The sequence below is a fragment of the Ctenopharyngodon idella genome, chromosome 11 (assembly GCF_019924925.1).
Source record: "Ctenopharyngodon idella isolate HZGC_01 chromosome 11, HZGC01, whole genome shotgun sequence".
NCBI lineage: Eukaryota > Metazoa > Chordata > Actinopteri > Cypriniformes > Xenocyprididae > Ctenopharyngodon > Ctenopharyngodon idella.
Window position 1 is genome coordinate 16,584,177 of NC_067230.1, and position 22,850 is coordinate 16,607,026.

General features: G+C 39.6%; 3 protein-coding genes across 3 annotated transcripts in view; 1 reads left to right on the forward strand and 2 right to left on the reverse strand.

The window, feature by feature from the left end:
- vgll4b (vestigial-like family member 4b) overlaps window positions 1-2,679 on the reverse strand; it is a 41,790-nt gene extending 39,111 nt beyond the window's left edge. The window contains exons 1-2 of the mRNA XM_051913364.1: window positions 2,514-2,679; window positions 1,801-1,877 (exon numbers count right to left, since the gene is read on the reverse strand). Coding sequence (XP_051769324.1) covers window positions 1,801-1,864 — 64 coding nt within the window. The 5' untranslated portion in view covers window positions 1,865-1,877; window positions 2,514-2,679. The remainder of the gene's footprint in view (window positions 1-1,800; window positions 1,878-2,513) is intronic.
- Window positions 2,680-2,849: 170 nt separating this feature from the next.
- tamm41 (TAM41 mitochondrial translocator assembly and maintenance homolog) lies at window positions 2,850-8,934 on the reverse strand. The gene is made up of 8 exons (XM_051913360.1): window positions 8,545-8,934; window positions 8,153-8,335; window positions 6,859-6,951; window positions 6,468-6,618; window positions 6,039-6,184; window positions 5,416-5,581; window positions 3,429-3,491; window positions 2,850-3,107 (listed from the first exon to the last, which is right to left on the reverse strand). The coding sequence occupies exons 1-8, from the start codon at window positions 8,680-8,682 to the stop codon at window positions 3,031-3,033; spliced, it is 1,017 nt and encodes a 338-aa protein (XP_051769320.1). The 5' UTR covers window positions 8,683-8,934; the 3' UTR covers window positions 2,850-3,030.
- Window positions 8,935-16,294: 7,360 nt separating this feature from the next.
- syn2b (synapsin IIb) overlaps window positions 16,295-22,850 on the forward strand; it is a 69,052-nt gene continuing 62,496 nt past the window's right edge. Inside the window, exon 1 of the mRNA XM_051913333.1 lies at window positions 16,295-16,834. Within this exon, the coding sequence (XP_051769293.1) occupies window positions 16,473-16,834 (362 nt within the window). The 5' untranslated portion in view covers window positions 16,295-16,472. The remainder of the gene's footprint in view (window positions 16,835-22,850) is intronic.

A 22,850-nucleotide genomic window follows, 5' to 3' on the forward strand; every position in this document is an offset into this window, starting at 1 on the left:
GCAAATGCGTTTCCATCTCCATTAACTCTTTCGCACAAGTCAAAAACCACCTCAAGCAAGCGTAAAAACTTTTTTTTTTTTTACTCATTTCTGATGCAATACTTCAAAACGCACATAAACACAGAGTGATGGAAACACAGCAAAAGATGTCTATTTACGACATGTTTTTGAAGCGCTGATCATTGTAGCCAATCACAGACATATCTGTTGAGCACGTGAACACAATGGCCAATCAGGTGTTTAAGAATCCGCTCAACAGCGCTCAAAATGCTAGAGGGAAACATTGGTATCGTCACAATTTTAAAATTTCAGTACCGACTTGGTACTGAAGTCAGTAGTTTTGACAACCCTAATCCCAGCTTATAGACAATTAGAAGTAAGCCATTCGTAGTTCAGTTTCACTGTGAGGTTTTTGCTCCATTAGTTTGAGCAGATGAACACAGTAACTCTGACTCAACCAATGACCCAATGGCTGTTCAGTTTAGTTATGTTTAGGTGGACGTTTCTAACCAAGTCCTGCCACGTCAATGCAGGCCCAACAGAGCAACACCAAACAGACCGCTGTAACATGTAGATGTTGCACAATGAATTCCAGTAGCACTAAACACCTTCTGAGTAGGATTTGATGGTGCTTAATCTAGGAAGGAATTTCTGATGGAAAACACAGCAGCGTGTTCAGGACATGACCGCACACGGCCTGGCCAGAGAAAGCAGCACGGTTCTTCTCAAAGTCTTACTCTTTCATCACACATCTGAGCATTGAGCTGAAAACCAACAGCAGTGAAAGGCATTTCAGAGAGACAGGTGAAGGCATTCAAGGACTCAACACAGACACAGATTAAAGGGTTAGTTCACCCAAAAATTTAAATTCCCTCATTAATTACTCTCCCTCATGTTGTTCCACACCCGTAAGACTTTCGTTCATCTTCAGAACACAAATTAAGATATTTTTGATGAAATCCGAGAGGTTTGTGACTCGTCCATAGACAGCAATATAATCAACACTTTCAAGGTCCAGAAAGGTACTAAAGACATCGTTAAAACAGTCATGTGACTGCAGTGGTTCAACCTTAATGTTATGAAGAGACGAGAATACTTTTTGTGCGCAAAAACAAAACAAAAATAACCACTTTATTCAACAATTGTCATTATCCTTACACAGGTGACGCAGTAACACAGTGAAGGCTTCCGTGTTTATGTCCGAATGCCGGCTCAGTATTGGCCAAAGCTGATCACGTGATCAGCACGACACATGATGCGGGAGCCGGCCAATAATGAGTCGCCGTTCTGACGATGAACCTGGAAGCTCTGGACGTAAACAACGTATGAGAATGACACAGAAGAGAAGAGATTGTTGAATAAAGTCATTATTTTTGTTTTGTTTTTGCGCACAAAAAGTATTCTCATCTCTTCATAACATTAAGGTTGATCCACTGCAGTCACATGACTGTTTTAACGATGTCTTTAGTACCTTTCTGGACCTTGAAAGTGTTGATTATATTGCTGTCTATGGACGAGACATAAATCTCTCAGATTTCATCAAAAATATCTTAATTTGTGTTCTGAAGATGAACGAAGGTCTTATGAGGGTGAGTAATTAATGACAGAAATTTAATTTTTGGGTGAATTAACCCTTTAAAGCCATCAGCCTCCCTTATGGAAATTTTCATGGACACTTTCACACTGGGAAAAGGAGCACAGACACACACATTTCAGATATTTCATCAATGAAATACAGTTGTTAGAAGACCAAAATAAAACAACTGGTGATGCATATCGGTCATCTGAACAAAAACTCACGTTTCTCATCGTCTTGATGCACTAAAGATGCTGCTCTCGACAAAACATCCAAAGGCGTTTCCATCCTGGTCCAGACCCTGAGCATGGAAAACCAGATTGTTAATCTCAGATAACGTGTAACGTTGTTTTCATGATGTCGCAGTCAGAAGTATATGCTAGTATTGGGAATCTCTTTGCCACAATCCACATGTTTTCTCATGGATTCCCAGAATAAACAGTGCAAACATGTGGAGCAGCTCTTCCCACACTTAACATTCCACAGAGCGCATTCCAGAGCTCCAAACACAGCTGAGCGACTTCCAACTTCACAACTGGAATTCAAACTTCTGGAATGCGGTTTAAATGAATTCGTGCGCGTTGTGGACGCGCGTCGACGCAACAGAACTAGAACGCGACGCTATTTTTGTAATCAACCGCGCGCGCGTTTCGTTAATAAAGGTTGAGTGCAGTTGCGTCGCCTCATGTTAAACATGAGGAAGTTTTACTATCAATAGTTTCCCGTTAATTATTCATGTGGAAACTGCGTTAACTCTCTTTAATTCCATAGAAAGCGGAGTGTAACGCGCGTTGTCTTCGACGGAGCTCATTTCTTACAACTGCTGCTTTGATTATAATTCCTGCTACAGCAATGATCATAAACTCCATAATATAATCACTATCTTACATGTGCAGTGTTGTATATGTTAAAGAACAAAGTCGTGTAAACTACATACCACTTTGAAGCGCCACTTTGAAATCTCCTCAATCACAAAGTCGATGAGAGATCCTGAGCAAAAAGCTCAAAAAACGGCGATAAATCCAGTGGAAAAGATCCAGAGTTTGATTTGGTAATCCAGGACTGAGTTTGGGAAGCGGCAGTGTGCGAGCAGTGGGGAAGAATGCTTGGAATGATGGAATTCTCTTCCTAGCAGGTGATGAGAGTGAAGAATTCTCATTGGTCGGGGTCAACGGAATGAGATCAGCATACATTATGCTAATGAGGGAGTGACGTCATATACCCTTACAACAGGTACAACGTGAAGGGGAGGTCAGCAAATAAACAAACACACTTTATTTAGAAACGTTTATTGACATTTTCTCAGGAATACTGTGCATTGATGAGTATACACTGCTTCAGTTAAACATACAAGACACTTTCATACTTGGACTGTAAATAAATATCAACTATGGAAAGCAAGGTGGAAATGTTTGACACAGTCATTGTGAAATGCGTTTAGAAATAATTGTCAGTCACGATGGTTTTCTACGCCAGCCTCTCCACATTTTCTGCAGCTTTTTTACGCTGTACGACACCGTTTTGACGGGACCTGTAAAACACGTTTCACTTGCTGATAAACATGGAATCAAAATATAAAAACATTTATGCAAATCACATTTCAGAAAACACCAAAACTGATTCTTGAGTGCTGGGATGAAAGAACATTAAACTTCAGAACAAAAACTAAAAGTACTAAGCTCTTTTTAACGACGAAAAGTGGACAGTATTGAAAAAATAATCATATTCAGAACATCATTTTGTTTACCTAGTGTTGAAATGACCTAAAAATCTTGGTACAGAGTTGACATATGAATGTTTGTGGAACAAAACACAATTACGTGAAGTTTTTAACGTTTTTAAAATCTCTTACCAGCGGTGGCGATTCCTTTGGCGCTCTGTGTTAGGCTGGAGGTTTTCACTATCGAAGAAATTCCTGTGAAAACAGTGTGATTACGTATGATAATAAATCATAATTTGGCAATTACAACAAGTGTAACAAGTCCTCTGCCAACAGCATGCTGAACTGCTGTCATTTTAAAAGTTATTAGTAAGTATATTCAATATAAGGGTTACATAAATACTTTATATTTAAGATAAATTAAATATAGTCAAATATATTTAAGGTGAAACAACTTCTGCTCTATGTTGTGACATATTGTCATGTTTCAGTTCTGTAGTGATTCCTTATTAAATGATGCAGTTCATTCTATATAGAGACAGAGCGAAATATCTTTTTTTTTTTTTATTATGTTGCCTACAGGTGAAGTATAGGGCATAAACACACGCAGGTGTTTGACGGTTATTATGACAATGAGACATGAGGGTGAGGCCGCTGGAGAAACATAACACCACAAAAAAACCCAGCCGGCCAGTTTGGCGAGTCCAGAAAGCACATCTCTTTGAAAACCACTGCTTATTTGCACTTCCATTCATCTTGTGTAAAATTGTTTATTTCATGCTACTCAAACGAGAGTGTGAAGTGTGGCTCTTCATGTGTTTATTAGACCGTGTCAGTGTTAAGGCCCCGATGAACTCACGGCGAAGTTCTTTTTCATTCTTCGCTCAAGGGTAAAAACGAATTTTGCAGTGATATACTTTTAGCGAACATCCCGAGGCCATCCACACTGCTGAGAGCGACGTTTAGATGAACGTAAATATACGGAGCCCCGCACATGACATGCAGGAAAAAAAAAAATAGTAGGCTAAATCGTGCGCACGATTTAGCAAATCAGGGGAACGAAATAGTAAATAGCGCACACGATTTAGCAAATCAACGTAACAAAATACGAATTGTGCGCAAGATTTAGCAAACCAAGGGAACAAAATAGTAAATTGCGTGTGCAAAATAGTAAATCGCGCGTACGATTTAGCAAATCGAGGGAACAAAATAGTAAATTGTGCACATGATTTAGCATATCGAGGGAACAAAATAGTAAGTCATGTGCACGATTTAGCAAATCGAGGGAAAGAAATAGTAAATCGTGTGCACGATTTAGCAAATCAGGGGAACTAAATAGTAAATTGCGTGTGTGAAATAGTAAATCGCGCGTACGATTTAGCAAATCGAGGGAACGAAATAGTAAATCATGCGCACGATTTAGCAAATCGAGGGAACAAAATAGTAAATTGTGCACATGATTTAGCATATCGAGGGAACAAAATAGTAAGTCATGTGCACGATTGAGCAAATCGAGGGAAAGAAATAGTAAATCACGTGAACGCAATAGTCAATCACGCGCACAATTTAGCAAATCAAGGGAACGAAATAGTAAATTGTGCGCACGATTTAGCAAATCGAGGGAACGAAATAGTAAATCATGTGAGCGAAATAGTCAATCGCGCACACGATTTAGCAAATCAAAGGAATGAAACAGTAAATCGCGAGCACGATTTAGCAAATCAGGGGAACAAAATAGTAAATCGTGCAAAAACAGTGTCAGTGTCTCTTTAAATTAGAATTACAGCTTCAGTTTTTACTATAAAGTGGGCTGCCAATGTTTTCACTCACGTCTGACCTCGATGGACTCAACAGAAGAAATTAACCAGAGAAGATTTACACCTCAAAGAAGGCGGAGCCTCCGAGCAACACCCACCTATTATATCATCACCATGGACCAATGGGAGTTCAGAGGTGTTTACCAGCCGGTGCAAACATTTCCCGGAAATTTCACCTTGGCAAGCTGTTTCAAACTCCCGAAACGAACTTTATTTTGGCCTGATTTTCTTTTAAATTATGCCAGTTTGTTCTTTAATTCCGCTTAAAATACATCGGGCCTTTACAATATGTGCAGTGGCTGAATCATTGCCGGACACACTGACGTTTCACATCTGTCCTGAACTGCTGCTGGTTGTTTTACCTTGCTGTACGACGGAGCCGCAGTCTGGGTCCTGCGCCACCTGCAGGAGGATCTCCTCCACATCCCTGTTCTTCCCCGGACGGTCCACCAGACGCGTGATCTGCTGCTGAAGAGTGCGTGGAAGAGCCATGAGCTGCGTGAACTGACCCTCGGGGCTTTTGTCCACCTAGTGAACAGAAACAGGAACATCCTGAATAAATCTATTGGAGAAGTGCTATGATGAGAAAAATCACAAACACAGCAGATGGGATTCAGTGGCACCTCGTCTCATCTCAGAGGTGATGTAAGGTTTCAGCTGAGTAAAGCGTTTGTTGATGGACTGTCATTGTAGTTACTATGTGGGATTGAATGAGTGCACTCGATGACGTCCACTATGGATTCGGACACCACTACAAATGTCTGTCCTTTCAAATAGTGCCCTATTTCAGAGTACAGGGGGGCGAGTCTTTATTCATCTCGTCTTCTGTACGAGAGAGTAAAGTCCCAAGCCCTTAGCGTCCATCAGAAACCTGCCTAATATCAGACAGCAGCTGAACTCAGTCAATCCACAGGGATTCTCCTGGAACACAGAACGAACAGAACTTGAATGCGATCCATGACACACGTGAAGCCACGTCTCTCACCTCCAGCCGGCCCTGTTGAGGCTTGTACACCACCTGCGGGCACTCTTGAAGAATATTGTTGTATAACTTGCGGAAATGCTGCATGTTGTCTTTTACGATGTTGGAGACTTTGGCTTTATCCTCACCAATCACCATCCTGAAATCCCCTTCAGTCAGACAGAAGACAAACAACACATTCACTTGTTCAGCATTAAAAAGATGAATAGAGTAAACAAACTAATAGACATCTCCATACTTCCAAGTTTTCATTGGAAGCCAAAATCGAAATCGAAAATCAATTATGATTAATCGCGCAGCTCTACTTCAGAATATAGACAGGAATAAAACTGAAGAGTTTGGTGTGTGTGAAGCTGCTGAAGTGGAGTTTTCTGACTGAACGGCCAAATACAGATTAGACTAAAATGTAAAATGCATCTAAGAAAGACTCACCAGAGTAGGACAGTCCTGCTATCTGGAGGAAAAGGTCTTCTTCTGAACAACTTTCTGGCAGCATGAGAAAAGAAGCAATCACGGCACTTTTCAGGTTCCCCACAAGAGCGTCCCGCAGTTTTCCATTCTCATTCTGGAGCAGAATTCGAACCTAGGAGGAAAAACACGACTAACATGTACTGACTTACTCTTGAACATTACAGGTGACAGTGAGGATGAACTGAAACAACATGATGTGCAAGTGCCCAAAATTAACCATTTCACAACTGCATGTGCTCAACAAACGTCCAGTGCATTTTCTCTAAATGCCTTTTGAAAGACATTGAAAAATTCATCGAAATCACAGCAGCGCTTCTGCGTGAAGCGTAACGCCCGAAGAGGAAGTACTCACAGGTTTGTGTAAGCGGCCTGCGACATACAGCGTTTTCCAGTGAAGTAAGTCATCGATCAGAGCATCAGTGCTGATCACACCGTACTTCATCAACTGCAAACACAAGAGATTTCACACATCAAACGAACTGCTTTTCATTTTATAAACTATACACTCTTCTGCTCACCAAGACTGCATATATCTGAGCAAAAATACAGTAAAACAGTGAAATATTATTGCACCTGTTTTCTATGTGAATATATAGTAAAGTGTAATTTATTCCTGTGATCAAAGCTGAATTTTCAGCATCATTACTCCAGTCTTCAGTGTCACATGATCCTTCAGAAATCATTCTGATATGATGATTTGCTGCTCAAGAAACATTTATGATTATTATCAGTGTTGAAAACAGGTTTCAGGAGTTTTTCAGGAATAGAAAGTTCAAAAGAACAGCATTTATTTGAAATAGAATCTTTTGTAACATTATAAATGTCTTTACTGTCAATTTTAATGATTAGTTCAGTTCAGAATTAAAAATGTCCTGATAATTTACTCAGCCCCATGTCATCCAAGATGTTCATGTCTTTCTTTCTTCAGTCGAAAAGAAATTAAGGAAAACATTCCAGGATTTTTCTCCATATAGTGGACTTCACTGGGGTTCAACGGGTTGAAGGTCCAAATGTCAGTTTCAGTGCAGCTTCAAAGAGCTCTACATGATCCCAGACGAGGAATAAGAGTCTTATCTAGAGAAACCATCAGACATTTTCTAAAAAAAAAAAAAAAAATTATATACTTTTTAACCACAAATGCTCGTCTTGCACTGCTCTGTGATGCTCCACGCATTACATAATCACGTTGGAAAGGTCATGTGGAAAGCGTGACGTAGGCGGAAGTACCACAATTTCTCCTCCAACTTCAAAATCGTCCGACATCATTGCCCTTTTTTTGTAAAGGCCGTTTGACTTAGTCTTTGCATGTTCGCTTTGTAAACACTGGATCGGTACTTCCGCCTACGTCACGTGTGACCTTTCCAACATGATTACACAATGCGTGGAGCATCACAGAGCAGTGCAAGACGAGCATTTCTGATTAAAACGTATATAAATGTTTATTTTTTTAATAAATGGCCGATGGTTTCTCTAGATAAGACTCTTATTCCTCGTCTGGGATCATGTAGAGCTCTTTGAAGCTGCACTGAAACTGACATTTAGACCTTCAACCCGTTGAACCCCAGTGAAGTCCACTATATGGCAAATCTCAATCTATTGAACAGTAGTGTATACACAGCATACAAGCACAAGATTCACATTCCTACCCTGTCATCAGCAGGAATCAGCGTGTTGAAGTAAACTCCAGCTCCGTACTCGCTCTGTATGTTGCTGATGTGTTTCGGCCCCAGGTATCTGAGGAAAGAGTAGTGCTTCCTGTTCTCTATGAGGTTCATGGTGTGCCATGTGACCGGATCATCCACAGCAAACACAAAGTCCAGCATGTTCCTCTGAAACACACAAAACAAAAGCACTTCTTGAGAATATTCAGTGTATTAAATGAAAGTTTGTTTGTTCTGCCCATATTAATAACCATATCACTGTAGACCATTAACTGAAGATTCACTGTATTAGGCAGAATTACAACCACTTAATGATAAGTGACAGCCTCTTCAGGTAATAACAATACATAGAAAATGCTTTGTGACATGTTTCTTACCGTCATCTGACCTTGAGAGCTTCCAGTCTGTCTGAACACAGCAGATCCATAAGCAAACGCCAGACTGAGGTCCTGAGGAAACTTACTGAGGATCTTCCTGTAGAAAACACTGCTGTTCTGTAGAGCTGGAAGCGTCATCGCGGAGAATGAACACAAAACTCACGTCTGATCGGATCATGTCAGTGTGTTTACATCTCATTCAGTTCAGATCTCATCGTGTTCGCCGCTCAAACTCACATGCGTGATGCCAATAACGAATGTGATTAATAATTATATTGATAACTATATGCTTTTCGTCTACTGAATATTTTAAAGATGTTAGCTGCAGCTATTTTTGAATGGCAATTTCATCGTCGAGCTCTAAAGAGCGTCGGTTGTGCAGTTGATAGTTCGCTGGCGCCACCGTGCGGTCTGGTGCAAGAAAATTAACAAGATCTAATGACTTTTTTTCTTTCATGTTTATTTTATGAATTTATATATTTATGCACTTGTAACTCTGCTAAAGCTGTGTGAAATTCTTCATAAGTAATAATTGTGTTCCTTATGTATATAATTGCATTTACTTCCACTGGGAATGTTCTATCGTGGAAAATAATTGCCATAAGAAAACCTTTTTTTATGTAAAAAGTTGATCTGAAATCAACATCTTTTTACTTTACCAAACTTAAGGCCCATTTACACCAAGAATGATAACTATAAAGATAACCAAAATGATAACTATATTAGCGTCCACACCAGCACACGGTATTATTCTGTTGTTTTCTGCAGTTTTGCCGCTGTAAATGCTCAAACTCTTTAAAGTTACACAATATAAAAACTGCATACATTTAGCAGAAGAACGTTTTGGTTGTGCTTCGGCTTTGTGTGGATGAAAACGATTAACCTACTGCTCAAAAAAAATTCACTACTAGGGTTAAAGGTGCAGTGTGTAAATTTTAGTGGCATCTAGCGGTGAGGTTGCGAATTGCAATACTGAGTCTGCGTTCGGATGTAAACACTTCAACTGGCAACAGGAAGAGTTTCACTTTCAAAATGCTTTGAAATCGCCCTCTTATTACCCAGTTTGCTTCAAACAGAATAATGTCAAGACATGGCAGATGTAGACCTGTGAAAGGATTCTTGTTATCTTAAATACTGTTGCCATGGCAACACGTCAAACTTTTATAATATTCTTGGGTGTTTTTGAGGCTCTTAGCATGCTTCAAATTGCATGAAACTCGACACACATGTCAAAGTTGTCGTCCAGCAGACATGAGCAAAGCCTTAGAAATGGATGGGGAGGAGGGGCTCTATAGCGCCACCTTTTGACAAAAGTTTGGGGGTTTGGTCTTACCTACAGTCACCAAACTCAGTACATATATTGTTCTCATCAAGCTGGACAACTTTCTAATTTACAGTCGTTAGCTCCGACCAACAGGATATTTTGGTTTGAATATGTATTTTTTGAATAATCAGGCTCTGAGTTTTTAAGTACTCCTCGTAGGAGATTCATGCAATCGCCACCAAACTTGATCAACATGAAACAAAGACACTGAAGATGCTAAATTGTGAACAATTATAGGATATCTCGAACAGTGTTGCCATGACAAGGGATTAAATTAAGAACAAAAAAAGGGAAACAGGAAGTTTCTCATATCTTGTGAAATCATTATTTGATTTAAATTAAATTAAGATTGTATGTTGCCCGCCATGCACAGGTTTCCTTAAAGGGATAGTTCACCCAAAAATAAAAATTCTGTCATCATTTACTCACCCTCAAGTTGTTCCAAACCTGTGTAAATTTCCCTGTTCTGCTGAACACAAAGGAAGATATTTTGAAGAAAGTTTCTAACCAGGCCACTTTGGGGCACCATTGACTTCCATAGTAGGAAAAAAAATACTATGGAAGTCAATGGTTCCCCAGAACTGTTCAGTTTCCCACATTCTTCAAAATATCTTCCTTTGTGTTCAACAAAGACATTTATACAGGTTTGGAACAACTTGAGGGTGAATAAATGATGACAGAATTTTCATTTTTGGGTGAACTATCCCTTTAAGCCACCGGGGTGGCGGTGGCGGCGGGGCTTGGACCCGTCATCGCTGCTTGCAGCTATATTTATCGTTATAGTTGTGGTTTGGAATCTGCTATTCTTATTATATATAGAACTATATATTTATCATTATAGTTATTGTCCTTGGTGTGAACTCAATCAATCAATAAACAAACAAGCAGCATTTTGGAGTATTTTGGAGTTCCATAAAATGCCATGTTTATATATAAGTGAAGTGAAGAAAATCATGTTGTGCAGCAATATCCTACCAGAAAGAAATTGCTGTTTTCATTATCAGCCACTAGAGAGCACTAAAGGATTGAGCGTTTGATTATTTATTTATTTATGAGCATTTGCTTGGTAAATCTACTCGAGCGATGACGTGTTTGATGACAGCACACAGCAGACAACACCTGGATTCATTCACGTGATGATGATGATGATGATGATGATGCAGGAGCTCTGTTGAAATTATTATGCGGATTCAAGCAGAAAGACGTTTGAGGGCTGCAAAAATATAGTGGTTCTGTGATGAGAAAATAGTTTTAATTTAATAAACAAAGTTCAAAACCATTTTCACTGGTGCTCAAAGAGAATCGTGCTCTTGTGTCGTGTTCACATACTGCACTTTATAATGCCAAGTGAATGGATTGAGAGATAATCTCATCATCATCAAACCGTCCTCAGAACTGACGATAACCTCAGTGTGCCACAAACACATTAAATCCCACTACAGTGTTCAGTGTTGGTGTAGTGTCATCTGCCTCGCAGCGAGGAGACAATGAACTCTAATTTGAGGGGAATTGTTGGTTGCAGGCCGTGATAATGGAGCTCAGGGACTGATAATTGTATGTGTTCAGAGAGGCTTCTGGACCTGAGCTCTTTTCTCAAGCACCACAATACCCAACACAATCTCACACTTTACTGCCAGTTGCCATGGAGATGCATTCACTGCTTTTTCCAGCGTTTTCTCTGTTTAAAGCAGCCTGTGTGACTGGAACATCTCGCTTTGCCTGCGGTTGAAAAGGACACATCTCTTCCCTGATGTCATTTAGAATAAACACAATGTACTTACAGAGCGTGTGCAGATGACCTCAGAAATATGACATTAAGCTTAATAATTAACGCAGCACTTATCGTTAGAGGGAAACAGATCATAAGATGGCACGTTGTCAGCCAGAAGGCAAATATATACACACTTTAGCTGAGAACATGACAGGCTGTAAGCAATAGTACAATACAACACATATTTAACACACCCATATGTTTACAACCTAGTGCTAATTTAATATAGCTGACGTGTTCATGCCGTCTAATATAATCTCCTTTTAAAGCTGCATTTTCACCTCATATTTCAAACAGAATGTCTTTGCTTGTTTAAACTAATAATTTCACATATTCAGTTGGCAAAACAAGAGCTAAAATGTCACTAAAGATATTAGTTTTGTATGAAAGATTGTATTAAATACAAATAAAAGTAAGGAAATAAATAGAATACTATCAGAATGTAATGTAATGTGCAAGAGGCTTTAGGGAGAAATGCAAACATCTACTTTGCAATTTGACATTTTAAATTGAATTGAGGGCTATGGAATAAAAATAAATCACACATTTTTATGTACTGTACAGCAGGCCTTGATTTTTTTCCACCAAATATTCCAGGTTTGTAATACCACACACAAAAAATGTTGGATATGCATAACAAAAAAACAAAAGTTGACAAGTACAACACTGAGGCATAAATTAATAGAGCAGATAAATGTAATAAAATAAAATCTTGAAAACTATAAATCGCACATCTGATTTATTGCTAATGCGTCACTGATGAATGAGGTTTTTAAAAGTGTAAAAAAAAAAACATAATGAAGATATAATTAATTTTGAACTTTTATTAAGTGTTAACAATGAGATTATGTTGTTTTTATAATCAGTTAACACTGCTTTCGTCATTTTTTACAAGATGGACAAAATTTGTCACCAAAAAAAGTAACCAAAATTTCGGTTTTACCGAATCACACTTTTGGTTACACCAAATGACGATATTTTCAAACAATGCTAACAGGCTGATATCTAGCTAGCTAGCAAAAGGACAATCAAATATTTTATATTTAGTACAAGTTTTTAAAATATTACAACATTTTCCATGTTTTGTAGCGGTTGTACCGAATGACCTGATGTTTCGGGACATGCGTATGATCAAGTGAAAACATGAATTTTTCAGATAGTTAAGAGAGAGTGAGTTACTTTGTTTCATGACCATGTGGTCCTTTGCAGGTGTCTGAATGATGTCACATCCTGTCACATGATATTGACCACATGACTTGATCCAAAATGGTCCCTTTATATTGGTTACTCCGAATGACATCAATGAAATTCATTTTTCCAGACATTCTTTCTCATAACAAAGCAACGACTTCTACACATAATTTTAATACCATTTTCCACTATGTTGATATATGATGTTATAAAATCATGCCAGAATAAAAAATATATACATTTATTACATTTTATGATATTTTTGGTGGGGTTCCCCTGGTAAAATGTGCATTCCAGGGGCTAAATATCATGTTATTTGTGGTCGCTTCAACCCGTGGACATGAAAAACAACCCACGGAAACAGTGTCAAAGTAGCTCAATTCCGTGGGAAAACCAGGGACTTGGCAACACTGTCTTAACCAGGCCCCACCCCTCTATTTTGCGTATGCTTTGGGTGGGAATTATTTAAATGAGGAATATTGTGACGTGTTCGTTCATTTCATTTGTTTCAGGGAGTTCAGAAACAGTGACGCTGATATAGAGAATAACTCCTGCTGGAGGGACTTTGTCATGGTAAACATGACACACTAAAGAAAGATGGACATGAAAAATAGTATAATAGAACCCCAAGAGTTCATATCAAAGCCTTATAAATATATGATATTATCTGCATCACAACGAGCTAATCAGAAGTCTCTGCATCTGAATATGGTTGAGCACCACATGATGTTGTGCTATTTTTTCCCTATCGTGAAAAATCGAGGTCAATATGAGCTTAGCATGTCGGTACGGCTACGGCTGCGGCTCACGACACGTGCTCTGCGTCAGATTCACACCTCCAGCTGCTGCAGAGTAAACCGTCAGCACGTCGTGACTTCATTCTCCTGCCTCATAAATCATCATAACTCGGACGCTTCTTTGATACAGAGCACGTCATCGTTTGTTTCTGTAACAGTTATCAGTTTTGCACACATGAGCTGTTCTCCAGCACCAACAGCTGAAAACCTGCAACATCTCATTTGGATTCATCTCACTAATTACACAAGACACAATGCAATTATGTTCATATTTGTTATCATTTTTCCTGTTTGCCACCAGCATGAAGTCGTTCCCGCTGCGCTTCACATAGAAATGACAATCTTCATCTAATTTAGCCTGAGAACTCATGACGTTTGATGAGTAAACATCTATTTAACCCTTTCTATACTATACTGGCTGGCTTAAAATGAACCCAAAATAGTGGTTATTATTAATAAATGTTCATTTAACAAACATATTTTGGGTTCATTTTAAGCGAGCAATACAGTAATTTTTAAACAATAGTTGAGTTAAATAAAACTACCCAGCAGGTTGGGCAAACATTTAACCCAACCGCTGGGTTAAAACAACCCTATCCCTGGGTTAAAACATCCCATCCGCTGGGTTAAAACAACCCAATCCCTGGGTTAAAACAACCCATTCGCTGGGTTGAAATAACCCATTAGCTGGGTTAAAACAACCCAATCGCTGGGTTAAAACAACCCATTCGCTGGGTTAAAACAACCCAATCGGTGGGTTGAAACAACCCTATCCCTGGGTTAAAAATAACCCAATCGCTTGGTTAAAACAACCCAATTGCTGGGTTAAAACAACCCATTCGCTGGGTTAAAACAACCCATTCGCTGGGTTAAAACAATCCAATCCCTGGGTTAAAACAACCCAATCGGTGGGTTGAAACAACCCTATACCTGGGTTAAAATAACCGAATCGCTGGGTTAAAAAAACCCAATCGCTGGGTTGAAACAACCCAGTTGCTGGGTTAAAACAACCCATTCGCTGGGTTAAAACAATCCAATCCCTGGGTTAAAACAACCCAATCGCTGGGTTAAAACAATCCAATCCCTGGGTTAAAACAACCCAATCGCTGGGTTAAAACAATCCAATCCCTGGGTTAAAACAACCCAATCGCTTGGTTAAAACAACCCAATTGCTGGGTTAAAACAACCCAATCCCTGGGTTAAAACAACCCAATCGCTTGGTTAAAACAACCCAATCGCTGGGTTAAAACAACCCAATCGCTGGGTTAAAACAACCCATTCGCTTGGTTAAAACAACCCATTCGCTTGGTTAAAACAACCCAATTGCTGGGTTAAAACAACCCATTCGCTGGGTTAAAACAACCCAATCCCTGGGTTAAAACAACCCAATCGCTTGGTTAAAACAACCCAATCGCTGGGTTAAAACAACCCAATCGCTGGGTTAAAACAACCCATTCGCTTGGTTAAAACAACCCATTCGCTGGGTTAAAACAATCCAATCCCTGGGTTAAAACAACCCAATCGGTGGGTTAAACACATCCCTATACCTGGGTTAAAATAACCGAATCGCTGGGTTAGAAAAACCCAATTGCTGGGTTGAAACAACCAAATTGCTGGGTTAAAACAACCCATTCGCTGGGTTAAAACAATCCAATCCCTGGGTTAAAACAACCCAATCGGTGGGTTAAACACATCCCTATACCTGGGTTAAAATAACCGAATCGCTGGGTTAAAAAAACCCATTCGCTGGGTTAAAACAACCCAATCGCTGGGATAAAACAACCCAATCCCTGGGTTAAAAAATCCCATCCGCTGGGTTAAAAAAACCCAGTTGTTGGATTTGTTCATTAAACACAACTTGTGTTGTTTTTAACCCAGCATTTTTTAGAGTGTAACGTTGGAGATTTGTTTATATAACTTAACACTAATTATAAATAGTTGTAGTAACCACTAATTAAACCTATTCACATCTCCTTAGCAATAACGGCCTAAACGTTTTATCATTTCACATTTAAACTCTCAATTCATAAAACATTTTGTTTAATTGTAATCTCTATATAAATGGGTTTATGTTGTCTCCGTCCGGTCTGTATATGTGCTGCTTCTGTGTCACCTTTGCTGTGCAAAGACAGCATAATTCAGTGTGTGCTGAGGTCCTTAATTGAGGGCAGTGCTGTGCAAACCCAGACGGACACCATCACCCTTGAGCAAACCTCATAACCTCATGTTATATTTCTGCTGCTGCTGCCTGGTGTGTAAATCATGATCATCAATCCTCAGCCTCCATTTTGTTTGTATTTCCTGCAGTGGATAACATGGGTTTGTCATATTGAGCTCCTGTATTTAGGAGATCACCGCTGACTAAACGATGGCACAGGATCAATGTTTAGAAGACGCTACAGAGCCGTGTCTCCACCATCTGCAGATCCATCCCTCTGCCTCCCTCCAGACCAGGGTCCGCAGGTCATCCCGAGGAGCAGAGGGAGGGAGCTGGAGGGGGAGAGGCTCAAGGGAAGGGGGGATTGCTGTAGGAGCTCCCCTCCTTCCATGCATATTCATTGGAAACTCCGTTCAGCAGCTGCGGTACAACGTAGTACAGACACGTAAGCAATGATGTAGGAGATCGTGAGGGACTAGGGGGAGGGGGAGCGTGTGAGAAGAGAGAGAGCGAGGGAGGGAGGGAGGAGCGGAGACACAGGCAGAGTGTGAGCATCTCTTCCTGGCATTCGAGCTGTCACAGAGAAATTCAACAGCAATATCAGCACCGCACTCTTGAGAAGCGGCACAAGAGTCGGGAACGAGGCGATCATCAACCCAGAGAGTTAAACCTCCACTAGCCACAGCCATGAACTTCCTGCGCCGTCGCCTCTCTGACAGCAGCTTCATTGCCAACCTGCCCAATGGCTACATGTCGGATCTCCAGAGGCCTGACCCGCCTCCTCCACCTCCTCCCACTGCTGGCACCAAGGCTCCCGCCGGACCGACTCCTGCCCCATCAGCTCCTCCTGCGGCCAAATCCCCCACCGCATCTCCGGCACCCGAGCGGCGGCCACAACCCGCCCAATCCTCCGGCTCGGGATTCTTCAGCTCCATCACCAACGTGGTCAAGCAAACCGCCGCTTCCGCGGGACTAGTGGAGCAGAGTCCGGCAGCGGTGTCGCGGAAGTTCAAGATCCTCCTGGTCATCGACGAACCCCAACACGAGTGGTGAGTTTACTTGCATTGAACAAGACTTGTTGATTGTGGAAGATGATGCATTGATTGGCCAGTTGCGTGCATGAACAGCCAATAAGTTGGCACCTTACTCGTCTTAGCTTGTTTTAGAGATTCACAGTGTCGGTTTTCTTCACAAAATGGGCCTCTTGTTGATTCCAGTCAGAAGTTGATTGGTGCCTATACGCCTCTTAAGCAGATGGCTGCGTGAGAACAAGCTTGATTTACTACACCGTTTGTCACGACGCAGCGCGCCTCTCTACATCACAATCAAAACCTCTTATATCGATCATTTCTAGGTGAAAGTAGCAGCTGGAAATTGCATGCTGTGATTGAGATGCATCACTCACTGCTAAATGTTTGTTCATCTGATGATGAAAGGTGAGACTTCTCGAAATGTGGATCTTTTGCAGAGTTGACCACCAAGCCAATCCTAATTGAGGATTATGAACGGTCACGTTTTGCTGTTCTCCACACCAGTGCTGCCATTGATTGGCTTGGAAAAACCCCGTCCAACTGCACCTGATGAATGTTCAGGGTACATTACATTAATGAGCTTAGCGCTTTAATTCATGCGCTCCAGAAGACCAGCGGAGATAATTATTCACAGGCTTTGCATAATAAAAAACCGGAGTAGAGGAATCACACCTTACTTCCCCTAGTTACAAACATGAATATTTCAGTGGCGTTCCTCCAGGGGAGTCAGCATGTGTTCTCTCTAAGAAAGCAAAGCTGACTGTGTTTTATGTGGATAATATTGATTTTTCCTACTCTGGAGGAGCCTGATAGGACTGACTTAGGAAGCCAGTGCTTTTACTGTAATGTAAGCGAGCCTAATTAGAACCAAATGGGACTACAGATACCTTATTTTACCTTTAAGTTTGCATTTTACTCACTCAAAGACTTTAGCTTGTTGGATGGGTGCAGCACATCGCATATTCAGTCCACATGCCGAGCAGTAAGAGCAGGAGATGTGCAGCGAATCTTGAATAATGACACAGACAGTCCCACTGGGAATCCTGCCAGGAATCTGTTTGTTTTCACCTCTTATAATAATATCTCATCCCTGTGCATTTCATATGATTACCCGTGTTTAAGTCCCAGCATTAAGTGAGAACGGTTCATTCTGGAAAGCATCTTCTGTAGCACTCTGAGTGAGGATGACACAAACAGGAAGCTTACATAACCATCGGCTTCCATCTTCTGTGTGATCTGCCATGTCCAGTCCTCTGGGAAAAAGAACGGCACTTTAGTGCGTGCTTTTCAAGGTGTCTCTCTTGCTGGAGATTTGTGGAAATGACATGTGCTACTAGATTTCACTCATTAAAAAACAGAGTGCTCAAGAATTGGGAGAAATCTGTGGTTTGCTAAATATTCGTTTTATGAAACACCCCCAAGCCTACAAGGAGGGAGAAATCCCAGTGGGATGTGGGGATACAGGAGCTGTGTTCTGCCCTTGAGTCTCCTCTATGTAGATCCAGAGAGAGCGGTATGAGGGCAGTCATGTGTTGAAGTAATGAAAAGGGACATGGTGAATCAGCACAGTGAGCCCGAGGCTTGTATCTGTGCGCTGCGTGTGGTGTGAGGACGCTGTTGTAGCTGGGAAAGCAAAACGTCGACATGCAGGATAGATATTTCTTGCAATTACTTTTATGTATATTAGAAGTGTAACAGTACACAAACATTACGATTCAGTACATACCTCGGTATTGAAGTCACGATTCGGTACAGCAGGGGGGAGAAAACTAAACATAAAATAGCTTCCCCCCTTACTGTTTTTAAATTAATTCAATTATAATTACATTTTTCTTAAAGGATTAGTTGACTTCAGAATTAATTTCCTCACCCTCATGTCATCCAAGATGTTTATATCTTCCTTTCTTCAGTGGAAAAGAAATGAAGGTTTTTGAGGAAAACATTCCAGGATTTTTCTCCATATAGTGGACTTCACTGGGGTTCAACGGGTTGAAGGTCCAAATGTCAGTTTCAGTGCAGCTTCAAAGAGCTCTACATGATCCCAGACGAGGAATAAGAGTCTTATCTAGAGAAACCATCAGACATTTTCTAAAAAAATAAACATTTATATACATTTTAACCACAAATGCTCGTCTTGCACTGCTCTGTGATGCTCCACGCATTACGTAATCACGTTGGAAAGGTCACGTGTGACGTAGGTGGAAGTACCGATTCAGTGTTTACAAAGTGAACGTGCAAAGACTAAGTCAAACGGCCTTTACAAAAAAGGTAAAAACGATGTCGGATAATTTTGAAGTTGGAGGAATAAATGAGATGTAGTTTTTTTGCCCTACCGCGGTACTTCCGCCTATGTCACGCGTGACCTTTCCAACATGATTACGTAATGCGTGGAGCATCACAGAGCAGCACAAGACGAGCATTTGTGGTTAAAAACTATATAATTGTTTTTTTTTTCTTTAGAAAATGTCTGATGGTTTCTCTAGATAAGACTCTTATTCCTCGTCTGGGATCGTGTAGAGCTCTTTGAAGCTGCACTGAAACTGACATTTGGACCTTCAGCCCGTTGAACCCCAGTGAAGTCCACTATATGGAGAAAAATCCTGGAATGTTTTCCTTAATTTCTTTTCGACTGAAGAAAGAAAGACATGAACATCTTGAATGACATGAGGGTGAGTAAATTATCAGGAAATTTTAATTCTGAAGTGAACTAATCCTTTAAGAGTAAAAGCAAATCTATCTCTGCTAATGATGATGCTATTTATTTTTTAGATATAATAATCAACACTCAAATAAAAAAAAAATGTATGTAAACATGTAAATCACACATAAGGCAGTTTTTGCATTAACTTCTACATCTAGTTGTTTCTAATCCAATTTGTTGTTGAAATATAATCATTTGCACAGTGCCTGACATAACTTGTTTTCATGACAGATTTTTTTTAAACAGTTGAAGATATCACTGACAGGTAAAGTAAATATAATTAAGATATAAGCTAATAATAGTGCATTTATTTAGAGAAAGAGTTCATTTCTCTAGCAAAGCTGTGGACACTGAATGACTCACCTGAGGTAAATGTAATGCTACGTGACAGTGTTTGCAAGCTGTTTTATTGATGTCTTTCTGTTGTTGAAACACTGATTGAGCGATTACACGAGATATGATACGTTTCAGTAAGCTGTTCTGTATCTTTCAACATACCTTCAGATGTTCATTCATGTTTATTCTGCAACTAGTAATGAAGAGGAAGAGATGATCGTGTTCACTCGCTTGAACTGAGACGCCTAAACAGTGATCGGTCACTCCACATTAAAGAGCGTCAAAACGGCATTTATTGTTTAAATTTAATGATAAAATGGACAGAATTTGAAAGATATCACTTTGTTTCTTAACGAAAGTAACAAAACACACTTATTGCGATTATTGGTGGTTAATGCTGGTTAATCTAATGTATATACATGTGTTAACTCTCTCCGACCATATAACAGTAAAAATACAGAATGCTGTGTGTCATAAATGACGGAAAACCTCATGAATTGTGGGGAAAGAGTTATGTATCTTGACCTATTATGCTTTTTTAAATTTTACCTTTCCTATAGTGTGTAATATAGCTGTTTGTAAATATATAAGCATGTAAACAATCTGCAAAGTTACAAAGCACAAAGTCAGTGAATCTCTCTAACAGAAAGCACCTGCCTGAAAGTCTCGTTTGTAGTCCTGTCGTCATTTCTGTGATTTAGCTACATCACCATGTTACACATTTGCATAATGGCCGTCTGCTGTTGCTTTGGCCCGCCTTTAAAGAACAGCTCAGGAGATGTTCTCATTATCAGACTTGGTACAAATTGGTATGGCAATATCGAACCCATAGATTTAATGCTGTTTACAGCTGCCGGTAAGGTCCATTACAGTTCCGACACACGCTCTAAGCGGCTGACCAATCACAACAGGCTGGGCTAGCTGACCAATCAGAGCAGTCTGGGCTGTTCAGAGAGGCGGGGCTTTAAAGAGACAGGACCTACAACACAGCGTTTCAGTCAGAGGGTAAAAAGAGAGTAGAGTATGAGAAAAATAATGTATTTTCAAACTTTAAATCATGTAAATGTATTCTAGCATACCCAAAAAATGTGTATTATGAACTTTAAGGCACTTGTCTGCGCAAATTTCAAATATATAAATATGTTTCAACTCTGCATTGATGGTATGAGCCGTGTTTGAAGCGGTTTGCAATAATGTGCCATTTTGCTTAAATATCACGCTCTCAATCGTGCTGAATATCGACACTGTTGTGATTGCCCGAGGCTTCGTGCCTATGGCTGAATTGCAGGTGTACAGATGTGTGGCATTTATAGTTCAATAAGATAATGTCATGTAATGGATATTTCAGACAAAAACTGATCCGTTTGTGAAAGGGCTGGTGGCATCCAGTCTTCTCTGCAGGTGTGGTTGTGGAGTCTGTGTCTCTATTAACCCCAGTGTAATTTAATCATGTCCTCTGACCTTATTTAACAATATCCAAACTCAATCTCCATATTCCTCCGTCTCCAGCACGGCTCTGCTGAACATCAACGCACTTTAAGATCAAAAGATTGAGCTCTTTAGCTTTCAGGTAGAATATACAGGGTTTGTAGCTAATGCATACTTAGAGCCAAAAAGTATATTGCTTTTAAGCATGACATATTGGTTATTAAATTTATTCTGTAGTACTTTAAGCAGTGAAAATATTTATTTTGAAGTAATTATTCTGGTAACACTTTACAATAAGGTTTCATTTGTTAACATTATGTACTAACAGTGCTTCTACAACATTTATTAATCTTAGTTAATGTTAATTTGTCAACATTTACTAATGTACTATTGAAAACAAAACTTGTATCTGTTAATATTATTTAATGCACTCAATAACAAATTAAAGATTAATTTCAAATTAGTTTTCATTTATTACACATAAGCCACTGCCTATAATTACACTGAAATTAATGTATTAATTTCATTAAAAAACTGTAACTATATTACCATCTTAAACTGTAATAATGTTTTTATACACATTAATATTAAATGTAATAAGTGGGTAGGCCTCGGGGGAAACTTCTGACACGTTTGTTAATAAAACAAAGATGTCTTCTATAATTTGTCCTGTGCTCGTTTAGCTTAATGAGGCTGTTGATGCTCATTGATGAAGCAGATTAATAACTGACGGCAGCACAAAGACTTTCTGAACGCTAATGAGGGTTTACTGAACATTTTCATTCGAGATCTGCTGAAAAATTGATGCGGTTATTGGAAACTCTGATGGGCTTGCCAAAACTTTTTAATTGTCTTTACATCATTTCATCAAAAACATTATGAATAATAATACAAGATTGCCCAGATTTTAAATTAATAAAAAATATTAATAGACAAATTACAGTTTGTAGAATGGATTTTAACTGATGACAGTAAATGAAACAAGTTAATGGATATAGTAATATTACACTGAAGGATCTTGTCATAATTTGCTGTGAACAGATTATCCAGTCGACATGTGTTGATTGTTGTAATATCAGGTCAGAAGCTGCAGATGTTTGAGGATACAGTAGTGTGTCATCAGATTGTACCCTGCCAATGCAAGCCTACACTAAATGATGTGTTAGTTAACTCTCAACAGCTGTTTCCATCCAAATTTAAACTGGATTATGGCATAAAACATCTGCAATAAAGCATCGTTTTTCTAACCTATGTGTTCAAGTGAACAAACATTCACTTCCTGGGAAATTGGTGCAAAATATAAAATGGAAGTTGCTGCAAAATCTCACGCTTAATTCAGTATGTTACTTGCTGTTTCTTTGTAATTATTGGTGAAATTTGCTAGCAATTTCTGAGTGAAAATTGTTTCTCCACCATTTTATTTTTTCAGGCTAGTATGTTTACTGTGTGTGCCAGTGTTTCCAGCACTATAATGTGTTTTAGTGTGGACTGACTGACCTCAGAGCGACGTGTGATGAATGAGCTGCCACTGAAGCTTTGGCCTTTAGCTGGATTGATCACTCCTTCTTT